At 53.3% G+C, this 17,825-nt stretch overlaps 1 protein-coding gene across 1 annotated transcript; it reads right to left on the minus strand.

Moving 5' to 3' along the window:
* Positions 1 to 1,306: 1,306 nt before the first annotated feature.
* On the minus strand, positions 1,307 to 13,377 carry LOC141568592 (interleukin-2 receptor subunit beta-like). The gene is made up of 6 exons (XM_088794170.1): positions 13,270 to 13,377; positions 10,561 to 10,681; positions 10,003 to 10,120; positions 9,127 to 9,226; positions 6,376 to 6,447; positions 1,307 to 4,866 (listed from the first exon to the last, which is right to left on the minus strand). Exons 2-6 carry the CDS (start codon positions 10,646 to 10,648, stop codon positions 4,858 to 4,860), a joined length of 387 nt encoding a protein of 128 aa, XP_088650296.1. The 5' UTR covers positions 10,649 to 10,681; positions 13,270 to 13,377; the 3' UTR covers positions 1,307 to 4,857.
* Positions 13,378 to 17,825: the final 4,448 nt, after the last annotated feature.

Genomic DNA, 17,825 nt, shown 5'->3' on the forward strand with positions numbered 1-17,825 from the left:
CAAGTGGTCCCAGAGCTGGTGGCGTCATTACTGTGACTCACAGCCCGTGTTTAAGGCCCAGAAAGAATTAGCTGAGCCTTTGCCAGTCACATGTAATTAATTTATGCCTAAATTAGCAAGACTGTTTACTAAGACCTGTAGAGTGGCCAAAAATCTTTATACAGCTGAGGAGGTTTAATTTTTTTTTATCATGGGATCATAAGGTTTCAAAGTTAGTCCATAAATAACGTGAGTCACCAACTCAAACTTGTGAAACTGGCAGATTCTAAACCTGGAGAGACGCTTTCTGTGTCTCTTATGTGGGGGCCAGCACACCCCATCTACTTGTTTTCATCGACTCTGAGGTGCTTCAAATGGAAACAAAGGGTTCAGGTTCTGCCCAGTTCCCAGCACAACTTTCCTGTCCCAGTGGGGACTGTTGGTTACCAGGAATGTCTGGGGCCAGAATGAGTAGGAACACCAGCCCTCTGTGGCTCTGGGAACCGGTCGCAGGGGCTCTCCTGCCTCTGGGAAGAGCACCGGGCCGGGAGGCAGCAGGCCCACCCTGCGAGCGAGGCTGGAGGGTCACCAACACGCCGTCACCACAGGGTCACTGAGACACTCGGGTGCTCGTGGACCTTCAGATGGAAGGACACCTTGGGATGAAGACAGCTGTGCCCTCTGGCGGTCAGGCTCAGACCTGTGGGTGGGTCACTGAGAAAGGACAGGCACATTGCTTAACCTTGATACTTCAGACAGCTCATCTGCAAAATGGGGTAGTAGGATTATCAGTCTCAGAGGGTACCTGGGGGAGTCATTGAAATAACATAGAGAACACATTTATTGGCTGGCACCTGTCATATGCCCCAATGTAAGTGCAAAGGAGGCTGGGAAATGTAGTCCATCCTGGTTCCAGGAAGAGGACAATGGGACAGTGGGTGAGCATCCTGTCAAAATGCTATCAGTGACTCCTGTTGTAGAAGATGATCACCCACCATCTTCTAAATGGAGACATATCACAGTTTTAAATAGAGTGTTAAGTGTTTACAAAGTGTCCTCCTAAGAACAGCTCATTGCGGAGCTCAGCGGCATGTAATGGTGACATCTGCGTGCTTGCACGGTTTATTTCCCCTCCATCCCACCCCACTGACCGTGTTCCACATTCCTATTTGATTTCTTGCAAACTCCACCTGGGCAACTGTCCACCTCGTTGTGTCTGGTCTGAGAGCAGTTCCTGACAGATGAAAAGTATCAGCCAATGTCAGCTCTTTGGATTTTGAGAAGAGAAACAAAAGTCAAAGATATAATAGAAGAAAATTGTCCAGGTTGCAGACAGGCCGTGCACGCCGATTTGAAATGTGCTTTATCGGTAGGACAGGAACACACTCAAGCATGTATTTGAATGACAAAATAAAAACAAAGGGGGGCATGTCTACACATGAACTACCCAGAGCGGCAAAAATAAAGCTACACACACACAGTGACTTGGAGTTACCTACAAAATGTGCTGTTAATGGAATAAAACAAGTTGCAGAGGAAACATAGCATTTGACCCATTTATAAAGATCCTGGTCCTCATTTGTCCTGCCGGACAGGCACTGGGAGCCGCACGAGGTGACACTTGTGAAGGCACAGTCAGAGGTGGAGAGCAAAGGTCTTCCCTCCCACAATGACCTGTGGCTCAGAATCGCCTCCATTTCATACTTGACAGCCACCTGGCAGGTGAGAGGGAGGCAAGCAGTATCAACCTGCTCATTTACAGAGGGGGTTAAGTAAGTTCCCCAAGCTCTTAGCACTGGCTGGAGACTGCCCTGCGTCCCCGCTCTGTTCCCTGCACACTGTGCCATCCCACCCAGGAGACCCAGAATTCCCTGGATTCTGGCACTGGGCAGGTGGAGATGTCAGGAGCCAGGACCAGGGCTGACTTTGTAGCCAGGTAATGCCAATGACTTTTAAGCTGGTTGGTTGCCCAGAAAAAGCAAATGCCGCCCTCCGATCCCATCTCTCCATCTTTGGCAGGAAACATCTTTGGTTGCTAGGCAACAGCTGGGTGCCTGCACAGTTAGAAGGCAGGAGCGGCCTGGCTCCCTTGCAGGACGCTGGCTTTCCACGTATCCTCCCCACCAGCCCAGTCGCTGACTGGGTGACTGAGCATGGCTGTGTCCCTGGACCTCTGCCAAGTGTGCAGAGGCTGCAGGTCGAGTTCACATCTCCTCCCGCATCGTGAAAACCCAACTCCCGTTCTCATCACTGCTCTCCCATCAGCAGTCTCTCGGGGAGGCACGCTCCCTGAATTATGCATTTCTTATCGACATTTCCAAACCACTTTGCCTCTCTTTGTTTCTTGTGGGGCTGTGACTTGCTGACTGGAAGATGGCCTCACAGGACAAAAGCGCAGGGATGAGGGGCGCTGGGGAGCAGCTGGGCCAAAGCCCGTTACCAACCGAGTTTTCTTTTCCTTAACACAAGAACCTCCCATGCTCTTGGGTGTGTGTATGTGTGTATGTGTACGTGTGTTGATATATAAAGCAAATCAGGCAGGAGGTGGGCTGGCTGCACCTGGGTAGGGGCTCCTGGGCCCCACCTGCTCCCAGTTCCCCTCCTCCCTCCCCTGGAGACAGTACGGGAGTCTCTGATGTGGTCCCATCAGCTCATGTCACAGATGGGGAAACTGGCCCCCGCCAGGCGAGTGAATGTCCTCAGGCTCATCAGGGCAGAGCTGGATGGGGACTAGGCATCTGGTGTGCCCTGGAGGAGGGCTGGAAGGGGGGTGGGGACAGGGTTATTTCAGTGGAGCAGGAGCCCACCCTAACGTGAGAAGCTCTTCCTTCTGGGAGGGGAGTAGAGTGTGGCTGTGGAGAAGAGTAAGAGGTTCCTTTCCCTCCCTCGTGGCAGGGGAGGCTCCAGGAGAGGCGATCCGGGCTGACAGGGATCAGGAACAGTGCGATCAAGCTGCCCCAGGAGGTGATTATCAATGGATGCTAGTGATGATGGTGGTGATGATGGTGATGGTGATGGTGATGGTGGTGATGATGGTGGTGATGGTGGTGGTGGTGATGGTGGTGATGATGGTGGTGGTGGTGATGATGGTGGTGGTGGTGGTGGTGGTGATGGTGGTGGTGATGGTGGTGATGATGGTGATGGTGATGGTGGTGGTGGTGGTGGTGGTGATGGTGGTGGTTATGGTGACGGTGATGACGATGTCATCACTTGGGCTGTGGCCCAAATAACACTCTATAGTCCTTCCAGTGCCGGCCCCTTGTTTGTCTTTGCCACGGTCTGATGTCTCTTAATGAGAGAACATAGACATATACCCTTCAAAGCACCATAGGGCTGGGTGAGCTCAGCTCAGACCAGAAGGACATGAGGAAGGGTGGGCACTAATTCTGCATGCTTTATACATGATCTCATTCACCCTAATAGCAGCACATGAGCTAGGCTGCTATCGCCCCCACTTCACAGATGTGGGCAGCGACCCTCCCACAGGCCATGGAACACGCCCAGCACTGCACAGGCTGTAAGACACGGGGTAGAAACTGAACCCAGGCCGGCCAATTTCAAGCCTATTGTCTGCTCCTCTAACGCGAGGAGTGCTGTTTTCCAAAATCGTAAGGAATTTGGTGCATGGAGAAAGCAGGGCAAGGTCTGGGGGGAATGTTACAGCCAGCAGGGCGTGGCCTCCAAGAGCAGGAACAGCATTCAGGCAGCTCCCTCGTTTCAGTTAGTAGAGGAAGAAAATCAACTGCGGTGAGGAGAAGAGACTTGTGCCCAGTTGCCCAGCAGTGGTGGCTGTGCCTACCTGGCCCCTGGGTATCCCAGCTTCCCATCCGGCCACCCAGTGTCTGTTCCCAGAAACAGCAGAGTAAGCAGCCCCTGAGCTGTAATTAACTTTCCTGAGGTAATTAAAAACTTGAGCTATCCCAAATGCTTGCAGCGTCGCGTGTGGGGGTTACGTTCAGTGTCGCGAGCAGTAACAGGGAGGCTTGGTGGGCAAGTCTCTGCATGGAGCCATAGGCCCTTCGGCCCAGGCCAAATCCATAGCCTGTCCTGTTTATGGTCATCAGAGGAACCCCAGATTATTCCCACCTTCCTGCTCTGTAGACTTGGCAATGGGACCCCACGGGGCACTTTGGGAGGTCTTCCTGAAAGGTTCAGAGGGGCAACTTCCCTTCAGTGAGAGGTGAGCCCAGGCCTCATGGCCCACTGACTCCAGCCTCTCCTGGACAGCTTGACAATGAACACACAGGCTGGAGTGTGGGAGGGAATGGGATTCTGTCCAAGGTCGCACAGATCAACCCCCCAGAACATGTAACGTTATCTCATCTGGAGGAAGGGTCCTTGCAGATGCACTTAAGTTAAAGATCCTGAGATAAGAACATCTTGGATTGTCCAGTTGGGCCCTCAATCCAATGACAAGTGACCTTATAAGAGAAAGGCAGAGGAGACTAGCAGAAGAGGGGTGACAGGAGGACGAGGAGGCAGCCAGGGGCACACGTGGGCCATGAAGGCAGAGATCAGAGAATGTGGCTATAGATTTTTCTCTAGAACACTCAAGGGTATGTGGGTTTCCAGGATTTCCGACTTCTGGCTGCTGAACCTTTGAGATGATAAATTTCTGTTGTTTTAAGTTTGTGATGACTTGTTGCAGCAGCCAAGGCGTTGTGGGGATGAAAGATGGACACGGTGACCAGGACAGGAAGGAGGAATCAGCACAGGTCAGACTGGGCCATGTACCCACCTCCCAGGTGCGGCCTGAAGACCTGGGCCGGGCCTCAAACTCCAGGGATCTTTCAAAGTAGTGGGAGGACGGGGAGACGTTCCAGGTTATGTTGCATCTGTCGGCCCCTATGTGGGCGACTTGGAGGGAGTCAGGGGCCATCAGGCAAACTGGAGGCGGGAGAGAAGACGGGAGAGCAAGCTTTGGGGACGCTGGCTCGTGATGCTGAGATGGTCAAGCTGAGACATGCTCCAGCCTCCACCTTTGCACCTGCTGCTCCTCCCTCCTGGTGTGCCCTTCCCCCAGAGACCCACACGTCACTGCTCTAATATCACCGATTGAGAGAAGCCGTCCCCAGCCCCCGGCCACTCTCGACCTGCCTCACCTGACTGATTTTTCTTCCTAGCGCTTCTCACGACCTGACATATTCAATACATACTCTTGGTTCTTTATTCACTGTTTCCCCCACCAGACTGTGAGCTCGCTGAGGGCAGGGACTTTTTGTTCTCTCCTGAGTGGGTATTTAATATGTCAGGTAGTGATAAGCGCTTGGTGCCTGGAACATTGCCTGCCATGTACTAAGCGCTTAATTAAATATGTTGAATGAATGAATCAGGGCAGCCTTTCTCTGCATTCAGAAATGACCTAAGAGCTTGACACGGATCATCTCTTTCATTTAATTTAATCTCATTAATCTTATACATAAGATTTTACGATTCTGAAGTTAAGTCATCTAAGTGTTTATAATTCTGAGACTCTGTAGAACTCCGTGAATAACAATAAGTGAGTGTTTATTGAGCATGTGCTAAGCAGTTTCTGAGTCTTGGCTCATAGACTCCTTGCCGCAACCGTGTACAGCAGGTAACTGATTATCCCCCATTTTACAGATGAGGAAACCGAGGCTGACATGTTAAATGACCTGCCAGTCAGATCATACCTGGTTAAGGCAGGACTGCATTTAGCACCCTACCTGGGTCTCACCCTCTGTTGCACCTCTTTCCTAGAGATGGACCCCAAGTTCTGGGGGAGGTGGGAAGGGCTGGGGTCAGGCACTCAGTCATACAACAAACCTTCCCAGAGCACCGCCCAGATCAGACCTGGTACTGAGTACTCAGAATGGAGACATAGGGATAACAGAAACTCTGCTCTCAGGGAGCTCACAGCTCAGTGAGGGAGATACACCTATAATCAGGCAGTGATGACCTAGGTCATAAACACCCTTAAAGAAGAGGTACAAAGGGCTGGGAGAATCTAGGAAAGCCTCCTGGAGGAGGTGATTTCACTGAGCCTTGAAGAGTGAATGGGAATTTTCCATGTAAAAAGAGCCTTCCAGGCAGTGTGACTAGCACGTTGCAAGGGCTCAGGGGCATGGATGGGCAAGTCGAGTTTGGAGAACTGGTCTTTGTGTGGCGGAAATACAGGCCACAAGAGGAGGATGCTGGAGAGGAAAGCCAGGTGGGATCTCGAGCAGCCTTGCATGCCAGGGTAAGGAGCAAGGACTACACCCTGAGTGCAGCGGGCAGTGAACTGGTCAGATGTGGGTGTGGAAGCTAATGGCGAGAGACTAGAACAGTGTGAGCCCAGAAAAAAGATAGGGAAGGAGGTGCCTCCCCCCACCCCAGCCCTACCAGGGATCCTCACTCATGGTTATTAAAGGGTTTGAAGTCCTGGGTCATTACCATCTTCCACTTCTTTCCTTCGAGGCATGTCACACTTATGTTGACAATGTCCGCTGCGGTCAGTTTCTGAGACTGCAAGTGAAGGGGATAGCGATGTTGCCAGCAGCAGCTGGCGGGGGGAAAGCCATCGAGATGAGGACAGGGCAGGGACAGGAAGGAGACCCAGACTGCAACACAGGAGGAGCCCCACCACGTACCCACATTGTCTAAGGTAGGGGTCTGCAAACTTATTCTGTAAAGGGTCAAGTAGTAAATCTCTTTGGCTTCGCAGGTCACATGGTCTCTGTTACAACTGCTCAACTCGGCAGTAGATGGCATGTAAGAGAGAGAGTGGCTATGGGCCAATAAAAATTTATTGACAAAACAGACAGCAGGTTGCATTTGGCCCATGGGCCACAGGTTGTCAACCCCTTATCTAAAGTGAAGTGAGCTGTCTTGGGAGGACGGGAGTTCCCTTTTATGAGAGGTATGCAAATGGGATGAGCCCCCAAAAGGTGCAGGGCTAGAACTGTACCTGTGTAATAGCTTTGAGTGTGAAAGCCCCCCCTATCTCATTTCTCCCCACACCCTGACTTTTCTGGAAGGAAATGTCCGGGTATTGAGCATCTAGGCAGGCACTGCTCAGCAGCGTTAACCGTTCTCTGGCTGACTCTCACGGCAGTTCACCCCCACACTGCACGTAAGAAACCTGAGGCTCAGGTTGGTTAAGGGACTTGCCCAAGATCACTCATCTGGTCATCAGGGGAACTCAGATTCAAACCCATGCTCTGCGCCCACAATCCCACAGCGACTGCAGCCCTGGCCCATCACGGCTGACCGAGGGCTGCCGAGTGAGCAACCGATGGTGGCCTTCTGCCTGTGCAGAGGGCAGCCCTGCAGGCCTGCAGAAGGAAGGTCTAGTGCAGGCCCAGTGAGGATCTGAGCTCGAGCCTAGGGTGCTGTTTTCAGGCCCAGCTCCCAGGGCGCAGCCCTTCTGACCTGCCGCAGGGCCCACTATGAGCAAGCCTTGAACCTGGTTATCACCGTGTTTCCCCGAAAAGAAGACCTAACTGGAAAACAAGGCCTAGCATGATTTTTCAGGATGACATCCCCTGAACATAAGCCCTAATGCGTCTTTTTGAGCAAAACGTAATATAAGATCCGGTCTTATTTTTGGGGAAACACAGCAGTTCCCAGAGCTGAAAACAATTCCTCCCTCTGTACCCCAAGGACCCTGCCCCAGCCTTATTCCAGCTTCCATGGGGGCCAGATTTTCCTAGATAATAATAGTATTATCATTATTACTATTACTGTTATTGTTGTTGTAAAGATGCCAATAGTACATTCTGTTGAGCACTTAGTCTGGCAGGCACTCTTCTAAGCACTTTACATATATTATCTCATTTAATTCTCTCAGCACCCTATCAGACAGGCGTTACTATTCTCATCCTGCTGCAGCACAGAGAGGCTTAGAGACTTGCCTAAGGTCACACAGTTAGGAAAGTCACACAGCTAGGTGGGACCAGGATCTGCAGCGAGACCACCTGCACAGCTCACAGAGAAAGGAATGCAGTCTGTGCCTTTTACAGCTACACGTAAGCCTATCTCTACTCCCTCCTGCCCCCTGAGAATGCATATGATCTGATGATGGGTGGAAAATATGGTCTGGGCATCCCTGGTGCCCACCACAGCCAAGGAGGTTTGATGGACAATCATCTGATGCACAGCCACGGGGACATGGCCACATGCCCTTTGAGAGGCAGCCTGGGGCCATGGTGAAAGGGCCGGGCTGGGGGTTTCACAGACCTGGGTTCAATCCCAGCTCTGCTACTCCCTGGCTGTGTGACCTTGGGCAGGGACCACGCCTCTCTGAGCCTCAGTTTCCTCATCAGTTAAGGAGACAATGCTGGGGATCACCCAGAGTCACCCCTGTGACCATCCACTGACCATCATGTCAGGTGCATGCTTTATTCTGGGTGGCGTTCCAAGTGCTTTCACGCTCAGATCCACCCAACGGGGAGGCGCCATTATCATTCCCACTTGAATGGAGGGGAGATTGAGACACAGAAGCCATCTGTCGTCACCCAGCTGGAGTACAGTGAAGCCAGGGCTAGAACCCAGACCAGGGTTTCCAGGCGGGAATTCCCACCCATTCTCAGGAATTTCTTCACTTTCCTGTGTCCGAATCCCGAGATATAAACTGTTTTCTGTTCTCCATGATGACTCGTTTCCACAAAGTGACAGCCAATACTACCAACCACCTGGGTTCAAGGAACCAATTTTCCCGATTTCCCAACCAACTTTTCTCGGGATTTGGGAATGAAAAAGCGAAAAAACTTCCCGAGAACGGGCGGGAATCCTGCCCGGAAACCCTCACCCAGACTGTCAAGCTCTGGAATCCACTCCTGAGCCCCACCACCCTGCACTTGCTAAGACCTCGGGAAGAGTCAGACGCGTGGTTATTATTATCAGAGGGGAGCTCTCCCCGCTGACAAGGAGTGCAGCAGTGTCACGGGACCCCCAGCATGGGGTGGGGGACAGAGGATGCAGGGACAAAAGGTGAGCCTCACGCCCCATGGATCTGTCGCCCCAGGTCAGGTCTGATTCCTGGCCTTTGGACGCTGCCCTCCTTCCTCCCGCCTCCCAGCCCCTGGCAGCCCACACGACCACAGCTTGCTGGCCATTGGGCTTATGGGGCCCCACCTCCAATCCTGGGAGGATACCCCTTGACACCCACCCGCCCCCTGGGCCTCCTCAGCTACAGATACTCACATTTGGGGGTCCAAAGAGCAGGTTGCAGGCCCAGGGTGCCAGCCCCTCTGAGCTCAGCTCACAGGATACATTCTTGGAACTTTCAAAGCAAAATAACTTCCTTAGAAGAAAAGGAGAGACCCCAGAATTGGCCCTTGGGATGGTCCGCCATGCAGCAAGGCCAGTCTGCACAGGTCGACCATGCCAACTTCACAGGGGTGCCAATTCCCCCACCTGCTCCACCTCCCCTCACAAGCATCTTTTTCTGCCCTCCCCACCCCAGCCTGGCCCACAGCAGCCAGAGTGATCTTCTAGAAACAAACCAGTTCAGGACACCCAGCTTCCACACCTAAAGCCCTGCAGTCTTCCCGTGAGGCTTGACTGGGCCTTGGGAGCCCCTGTGGAATCACCACCCACAGGATCAGGGCCAAACCCAAAGCCACCTTCGCTGCTCCCTGCAGCGATCCCTTCACATCAACTCCCACCTACCACCCCCCAAGCGCCCCAACCACTTCCCAGTGCCCTGTTCCCACAGCTGCCCTAGGGGTCTCTCAAAATCCCAAGTTCCTCACAAAGCTTGGGGTGGCCCCTTTCTTCCGCACCCCTCTTGCCTCTAAAGTCACGTCCAGCCTCAGCACAACAGGCTTGAAGCCCCATGTCCCCAGTCTGCCGTGTCCAGCTCATCTGTAGCCTAGACCCCCACACGCACTGCCACCCAATTTCCAACAGCCTAAATAGCTGACTCCCAAATTTTCCAGACTTCTGTGATGCGAAGAGTGTGTGCATCCTGTTAGTCCAAGATTCTGAGAGTTAGGATTTCAAGAATCTAAATGTCAGTGATTGTAAGATGCCACCGTCCTGAGATTGGGCAGTTTTGCCGGTCAACCCCACACTCACCGTTGATACGACTGGGCACAGATCTGGCAGGGTGTGTTCTGCAGGCCCCCATCCTGGCTCCACACACAGGAGATGTTGGCTTTCAAGTCATAAAAGCATGTGAGCTTGGAAGTCTCTGCTGGCAAGACGAGGCATAAGTGGCTGCAGGGGCCCAGGGGCTTGCCCAGCACCCCTGTTCCCAGTGCCCTGCGCCTACCAGATGAGGAGGTAGGCAATCCTGGTGGGCAGCGAAGGGGTTAGTGGGCCCATTTCAAAGAACAAAACTGAGCCCTATAGCCTGCAAGGCCCCCACAGGCAGGCTAACGCAGGGTGGTGATGAGAAGCCAGCATCTTCCCGTGGCTTGGGGAGGCATGTGGATACAGTGGGGGCAGGATGGAGGGCGAAGTGGGGAGGTGGACACCTGATCTCCCGCCCCATTGCCCCGGCCTTCCTCCTTCCCGCCTCTTGCCCCAGATGATGTACCTCCTGCCAAGAAGCAGGGGTCCCAGGAGGGCTGTAGAAAGGCCTTGGCCTCCTGCCTGAGGGAAAGCACATTGTGCAGATGCCAGGGTCCTCACCATTCACTGCTGTGGGCACCTGAGGGATGTCCAGGGACAGGAGGAAGATGAGGAGGGACAGACACCAGGACAGAGCAGGAGCTGCCATCACATCCACAGGTAGGGGCTGGGGAAAGGAGCCCTGGAGGAAGGAAGAAGGGGAGAGGGCACAGATGAACACCCATCACGCCCCTCACCACCCCGGCGGCAGGCTGGCCCTGCCCCTTGCAGGGTGCGCAGGTCCGCGCTCCACCACGCAGCACCGTCCAGCCTCAGGGCCCTTGCTCCTGCTGGTCCCACTGCCCCACACATGCTCACTCCCTGCCTTCAGAGACCCACAGGTGGTGATTGCTGAAAGGGCTCTCTGAGTAAGCCCATTCCCTGGTTCAAAATTGGCAAAACAGGCTCAGGAAGGGGAAAGATGCACTTACACCCACCTGAGGGGGCCAGCACAGAGCTGGGATTAGCGCCGAACCCCAGCCTCTTCTCACCCCACTGCCCCCTCAACCACCCCAAACCCACACGTGCTGTATGTCAGGCTCTGTTTCAAGCTCGTTCAGTGCAGAAAGAAGAGCATGTACTAGAGATACATCTGGCCTGGGTGTGGGAAGGAGCCCAGACAAGCACCCGCGGGCTCCTCCTGGCCGGCCCGCCAGCCCCACAGGAGGGTGAGCTCCCCAGGATGGAGCTGGTTGCCTCTTTCTCGGACCCCCCAAATAACACAGGGTTGGGACCCCAAAGGGGCAGAGTCCAGCCAAAAGGCTCCCAGCAAACACCCCTGTTCCCCTTAGTCACTCCATCACAGACCTGGGGCATAGGCACGGTCCATCCTCTGGAGGGTGTCACCCAGGGCCAGGCCCCAGTCAACAGGCAGCCCCATGCCCAGGACAGGACCTGGCACAAAATCCCAGGGTGAGAGGAGGGGGTGGCAAAGGCATGCAAGATTGCAGGCAGGTCAGAGACAAAGCACAGCCCCTGCAGCGGGGAGCCTGGTGGGAGAAAAGGTGCAGCAACGTACACCAAGAGACCAAAGTACGCAGGAGAGAATGAGGACGGACAGACAGCAGGACAGAGCAGGAGAGTATGGCGTGTGCCAGAAGGGTGCAAGCTGAGGGGGCCCTGGCAGTCTCTGAGGCTGCACCCTCATGCACAGGAGGAAACTGAGTCTCAGGGAGTGCACAAAACCTGCTCAAGGTCACAGAGCTAGGAAGAACCCCAGCTTCAGGGAGGGCAAGTCAGACCTCTGAGTTCCCAGCACTTCTGTCCTGGGTGCTCACACATCCCCAGGTGCCCTTCATGACTGCAGAGCTGTTCTCACTGACTGACTCATTAGGTCCCCACCACAACCCTGGGAGGTGGGGGTCATTGTCCTCTTTTTGATAGATAGACACGCGTAGCCACGCAAGGGGCTGGACTGAAACCAGGTCATCTGATTTCAAGGTAGAAGATGGTGACAATAATGACGGTATTGATGATGACGATGACAATGATGATGATGGTGGTGGTGGTGACTAGCACTCAGCTTCTACTCTGTGCCTGGTACTGTTAGGACTCAGCCACCCTCTGAGTAGGTACCATCATGACTCCTTTTCTCAGATGAGGAGCCCGAGCCACACATCACGTAGCCTCTTGCCCAGGCTAGAGGCGGGTGGAGCTGGGGTTTGAGCCCAGTCAGATGCAGTCTGAGGCCCCACGGGGCGGCTGCTGCGGAATATGGGCCTTTGTGGGGGCTGGGGGCGGATCGGAAGCAGGAGTTCAGAGCCAGAAATGTGTCTCACCTGCCCTCTGAACTTGACGGACCCCATCTCCCCTCGTCCTCTAACCCTCGACCCCCCCACACCCCAGCACGCACATACACACGCACACGAGCACAAACACACACACACAGGGCTCCCTCTTGCTGTTTCACTGTGGGGCATCTTCCCAGCAGGTGTGGGGTCCCTGATGTGTGGGAAGGGAGGGGACCCCCAGCAGCCCCGTTCCCACGGTGCTCTAAACACAGTTAAGGAAGGGAGGACTCGGCCCCCAGGAGAGGAGAGAGGGGGTGCCCACCAGGCAGCCCCAGAGAGGGAGTCCCATCCCCGCCCCCCAGTCACACAGCCAAGTAAGGGGCACATCTGGACTTGAACCCAGAGACCTCCCAGCCTCCACCCCCACTTCGCATCCAGGTCTCCTCCCTCGCCACACACGCCTTCTGTGGGGCACTTTACGGGGGAGCCTCCCCAGGGGCCTCATGCCGCAGCCGTCGGGAGGCGGCTCGCGTCTCTCCCACCCCGTTCAGTGCCATCTGAGTACCCAGCCCACCCGAGGCTCAGGTGGCCTTCCTCTCCCAGTCCTCCTGGCCCCTTCTCCACCCCTCTGGGTTGGGGGCCAGCACAGGACCGAGGGAGGCCCCTCATCCCACAGCAGCCCCCAGCCTCTCCCCCGGCCCCCGGGTGGGCTGGGAAGAAGAAGCAGACTTAGACTGGGGACCCACTTTTTCTCAAGCCAAGAGTCACAAGAGCAGGGCCTGCCCAATTCTTGGGGGAGTCTAAGATCAGGCTGGAGGGGAGGGCTGGGAGATGGAAGTTTAAGCAGAAACTGCTTGGGGGTTCTCACTCAGAGCTGAAAGTCATCCCGTGACCTTTACTACCAACCCACCCTCCCCTAGGGGCTGGTGGCAGGGGCCATGAGGCAGCTACTGGTACCCAGGACTCAGCAGGGGCAGGCTGAGGGCAAGGTGGGTATCACCTGGCTGGGACATAGGGCTGCGGCAGGTTCTCTCCAGTTCTCTCCGCTGCTGGGACCACAGCCATCTCCCCAGGGCCCTGCTCCTGCTCTGGTGGCCCAGGTAGCAGACTGATGGGGACAGCAACGAGTAAACCCCAGGGCCAGCCCACTTCCTGCAGAGGCTGGAGAGGGCAAGGCCTGGGTTGGGGGACGGGAAAGATCTGCCTTGCTGAGAAACTCTGAAACTCCTGAAGCATCTAGGGGCCAGATAAGATCTCTCTACTCCTCTGGGGGCGGGTGGGGGGGTGGGCAGCACAGGCGCACACGCGCTCACAGACACACACACACACACACACACACACACACACACACACACACACACAGACTCCTTGCTGCACACAGCAGCCCGAGGGGGTGAAGCCCCTTCTTTTCCCTCCCACACCACCCCACCCCATCTCACACAGGCCACCTCAAGCCTTGTCACCTTCATCGGGTCACACACACACCCACTAACACCCAAGCCTCACACAAACATGTCCTTTTAGGTGTCTCCCAGCTCTTGTCACTCTCACCGCACTCATCTTCCTGAGCCCTCCCTCTTCACCCCAGCCTTCCAGGGAGCCCCTTACTCAGTTTACCTTCTCTCCTCTCCTCCCCGCTCCAGCTCTGAGCTCCCACCTCCCCTCAGGCAGGCTGGTCTCCCTGCTTCCACCACGTTCTCTGCTCTCCACACAACCAGAGAGATTTTTTCCACAGCCCACTCCCACCTCTGCATCCCTCTCTTTGCCTTTTTCTGGTTCCCCACACACCCAGACAGGGTCTTGCTTTTGCAGTAGCTGTTTCCTCTGTTTGGAAACCCCGCCCCAGATCTTTGCAGGGTCAGCTCCTCCTTGACCTTCAGATCTGGGAGCAGCCTTCCCTGGTTGGATGGGGGCCCCCTGATGGAGGAGCCACCATTCGACAAGCTGCATGGATGAAGCCGTCTGTGCTCTTGGTTTTGAGGACCACACAGAGGAGGGGACCCTGACTTTGCAAAGTGATCTGTGCTTATTGTATTATTCAAATGTCCACATTTTTATTATGTATTTGACTTTTCAGTTAATGAGAGGTGTTAAAATCTTTTACTGGGATGGTAGATTTATCATTTTTATTGGCACACCATAGGTCTCAGGCTGACATATTTTAAAGTGAAATTAAGTCCATTTTGTGTAGAATTTTTACGTCTTCCTGGGGAACTGAACTGTTACCATTATTCACTGGTGACTCCTGCTATTCTCATAATATTTTCCCCTTCAAATTTATTTTTCCATATAAATTTGATTTTTTGATATATATCAAAATATAGTGATTGATATTTATCTAATATAATTCTTTTATAACTTTTTATTTACATGTTTTATATATTTTTAAACAGCATATAACTGGATTTGAATTTAAAAATCTAATCTGACGATTTTTTAACTGTTGAATTTTGTCCATTTATTTTTATTGTGATTGCTGATACATTTTGAATTTTTTACCATCTTATTTTCTAATTTCTCCTTGTTCTGCATTTCTCATGTCTCTCCCTGCCTTCTTTTGAATTGATTATATATTTAAAATTGTGTTCCCTCCTCTAGGTTTTTGAACTTTTACAAAACTACGATCTATTTTATCCCTCTGGTAGTTACTCTTGGAATTTTAACATACAAACTGAATTCAAGACCTAAAGTCATTTACTCTGCTTCCGAGCATCCCAAGGAACTCAGGGCATTTTCAATTTAATCATATTGTCAAAAGCATTGTTGAGGTTAAAGTTTATTTCTTTGACCGTGTTAGGATGTATTATGATTATAGCTTTTGTGTCAGTGTTTACTGGGACTTATCCATAGTTCAGTCTTTCCCTGCCCCTGTCTTTTGCCCCCAACTTTTGCAACAGTTTTCCTTTATCTGGAGCCACTTCCTTTATAGCTTCTCCAACGCCGGGTCCATTGGTGGTAGACTTTTGCGGTTTCTGCTTGTCCTAAGATTCTAGAGTTCGGGCTGTGATTTAGTGAATGAACCCCAGGACTAGGTGCACAGACTGGAGATGTCACTCACTCCCAAGTGACTGTCACTGAGGACGGTCTAAGTACTAATGTACCACGAAAATGTGAAGAAAGGGATGGGCTCCTTCTTCCCTAGAATTCTCCGAGCGGGTGTGACTGGCCCACGAGAGACCACTGGGTACCGGTTGTCTCTGCTGCCCTTCCACAAATGGATGGGGCTGGGCCGCATAAAGAAAGACTGTGACCCGGGCCAGGCCACACACTGTGGGCCCCTCTGCTTCCCACGGTGCTTTATTACCCTCCCTCTCTGGTGTCTCACAGTCTCCACCAGCCTCTTGCTTACTAGCTGTGGGTGTTCACCTCGTGCGAATTCCTGAGGCCACATCCACGTCCCTGTCCCGTCTTTAGCCCTCTTGGTGACCGAAGGCGAGGCTCTCGGGGCTCTGGGTCCTTGGGGCCTGAGTGGTGGCCCCATGTGTGGTTTCCGGTCCCCCTCTCCTCTTTTCTCCCTAAGGGTCCTGCTGGAAAGATCAGGCAGCCGTGCTTCTGGTTGCAAAGTCCTGGGAGCTGAAGCCTGACTTTCCATCTTCTTAAAGACTTCAGTATGTCCAGTGCAAGCACAAAAGGGAAGAACCGCTTGAGTTGTGTGAAATCCACATAAAGTGATTATCTGCCCCAGAAGGAGGCTGTCCTGTCCAGTTTCGTAAAGCGGGCTGAGCTGTGGGACAGATATATTGGATAGGAAGCTGATCTCTGGTGAATGTGGTTTGGCTAGTGTGAATAATTGCTGCAAAGAAAAGAATTTAACTTCCTTTATACGTCCCGCAAGTGCCGCCGTTTTGGGAGGATGAGGGAAAATCCGGAGATAATTGGGTGCCCGGACAGCCAGCTCGGTCAGCCAATAGGCTGGAGTCACACGTGAGGTGCAGTCCTGACCTTACAGCTGGCTCTGGGGTCAGGAGTTTGTCATTTCTATTGCTGGTCGGAGGCACCCATGAGCCATAGGAATGAGGTACTGAGGACCTGACCACAGCTACCTGTGCCCTTGGCGCAACTTTAGGAAAACAGGGCTTCTCTCTGGTGCAAGGGACTCGAACGTGCCGTTTGAGACCTGGATGTGACACCCATGCTGGCCTCAGCTCTAGAACTGCTGCCAAGCCACCAACTCGGAGCCCGAATCCATTTTTAAAAAGATCTGTACCCATTTGAAATAGAAATACGTTTATTTCATGATACATTGAACTTTTTTGTTTTGGATAAATCGGGAAGGATAAGCAGTGATGTGGATAAAAGAATATGCAATTTGCAGGACAACTTAATGGACACAGTCCTTAGTAATTTTTAACCTAGATACTTCTAATCGAAGTATTAGGTTGGTGCAAAAGTAACTGTGGTTTAAAACATTAAAAATAATTGCAAAAACCACAATTACTTTTGCACCAACCTATAAAGGGAAAGTGCTCGAATCGTGGTGTTTGGATCGTGTGTGATCGCACAGCCAACATCTCTGTGCAGCCACCGAGGACATCACGAAATTGATTGTTCCCAGGCCCAGAAGTCTTCATGCCCTTTCCCCATTTCCACCCCTCCTTTTAACACGTTTGCTAACTTTGTGCAAATGACACGGTCCATTACAAACTCTCTGAACTCGGTGCTTTTCACTTAGCATTTGTTTGTGGGACTTACGGGGTTTTGTGGCAGTAGTTTATCCACCCTGCTTCCTGTAAAATGGGTACAGTAGCACGGACTGCCCTCCCCCCTCCCTCCTTCCTCCTCCCCCTCACTCCCCCCCCCACTTTGGTAAGGAAAGCACAGAGAGATCAGTACCTGTGGGGCCCGCTCCATGGTCCCCAGAGGACATTAACCGGTGACCCCTGGGCCGCTAAGCCTAGGGGAGGGGGCAAGGCCTGGAGGGAGGCCCAGCCTATCCCCCACGCTGGCCTGGGCCCAGGGGACGCTGCGCCACCCATCTGTGCCCAGAGGATAGAGCAGGATGACTCTGCTCACCTCGCATGGGGACGTGAGGGTCCTGGCAGGCCCACACATTTGCGTCCCGCTCCTCCTGCACAGCAGGGCTGCTCTGCTATGTGTCCAGTGGGAATATTTTTCATTATCTTTCCTCTCAGTTTAATTAATCCACATTCCGTAATGAACCTTGAAATTTCCATTAAGCACATTGTTACGAGCAGCACAGAAACGGTGGTCGTTCCGGCTCCTTGCAGCCATGCAGGGTGTCGGTCGTGCCAGCCTGCCCGTCAGCGTCTGGGCCTGGGCACTGGCTGCCTGACAAGCGGGGCTCGGGACGCTTCTGGTGCATCCTGTCTTCTCGGGAAAGTCAAGAGAAGCCTGTGCGGTGGCTCGTGGGTGTCACCCTGGGCGGGACACTCAGCTGGCCCCTCCTACAGGGCTGGCAGGTCAGTCTTGCTAATGCCTTTCATGGACTCGTGGTGGGCTCACGAGGGGAGTCATGTTTGATGCATGGATTCTGTGTGCCATCCACGAAAGATGGTGTCTCATGCCAGCAGGGGTGAGTCCCCGCGATGGCCTCCT

The sequence above is a fragment of the Rhinolophus sinicus genome, chromosome 17 (genome assembly GCF_057876585.1).
Source record: "Rhinolophus sinicus isolate RSI-liver-muscle chromosome 17, RSI-T2T, whole genome shotgun sequence".
Taxonomy (NCBI): Eukaryota; Metazoa; Chordata; class Mammalia; order Chiroptera; family Rhinolophidae; genus Rhinolophus; species Rhinolophus sinicus.

Coding starts and splice junctions, on each gene's coding strand:
- LOC141568592 (XM_088794170.1), bottom strand. CDS start 10,648: ATGGCAGCTCCTGCTCTGTCCTGGTGTCTGTCCCTCCTCATCTTCCTC. Junction 9,227..10,002: donor TGTGCCCAGTCGTATCAACG/GTGAGTGTGGGG, acceptor TTTTCTTCTAAG/GAAGTTATTTTGCTTTGAAA. Junction 6,448..9,126: donor TGCTCTTTGGACCCCCAAAT/GTGAGTATCTGT, acceptor CTTCACTTGCAG/TCTCAGAAACTGACCGCAGC.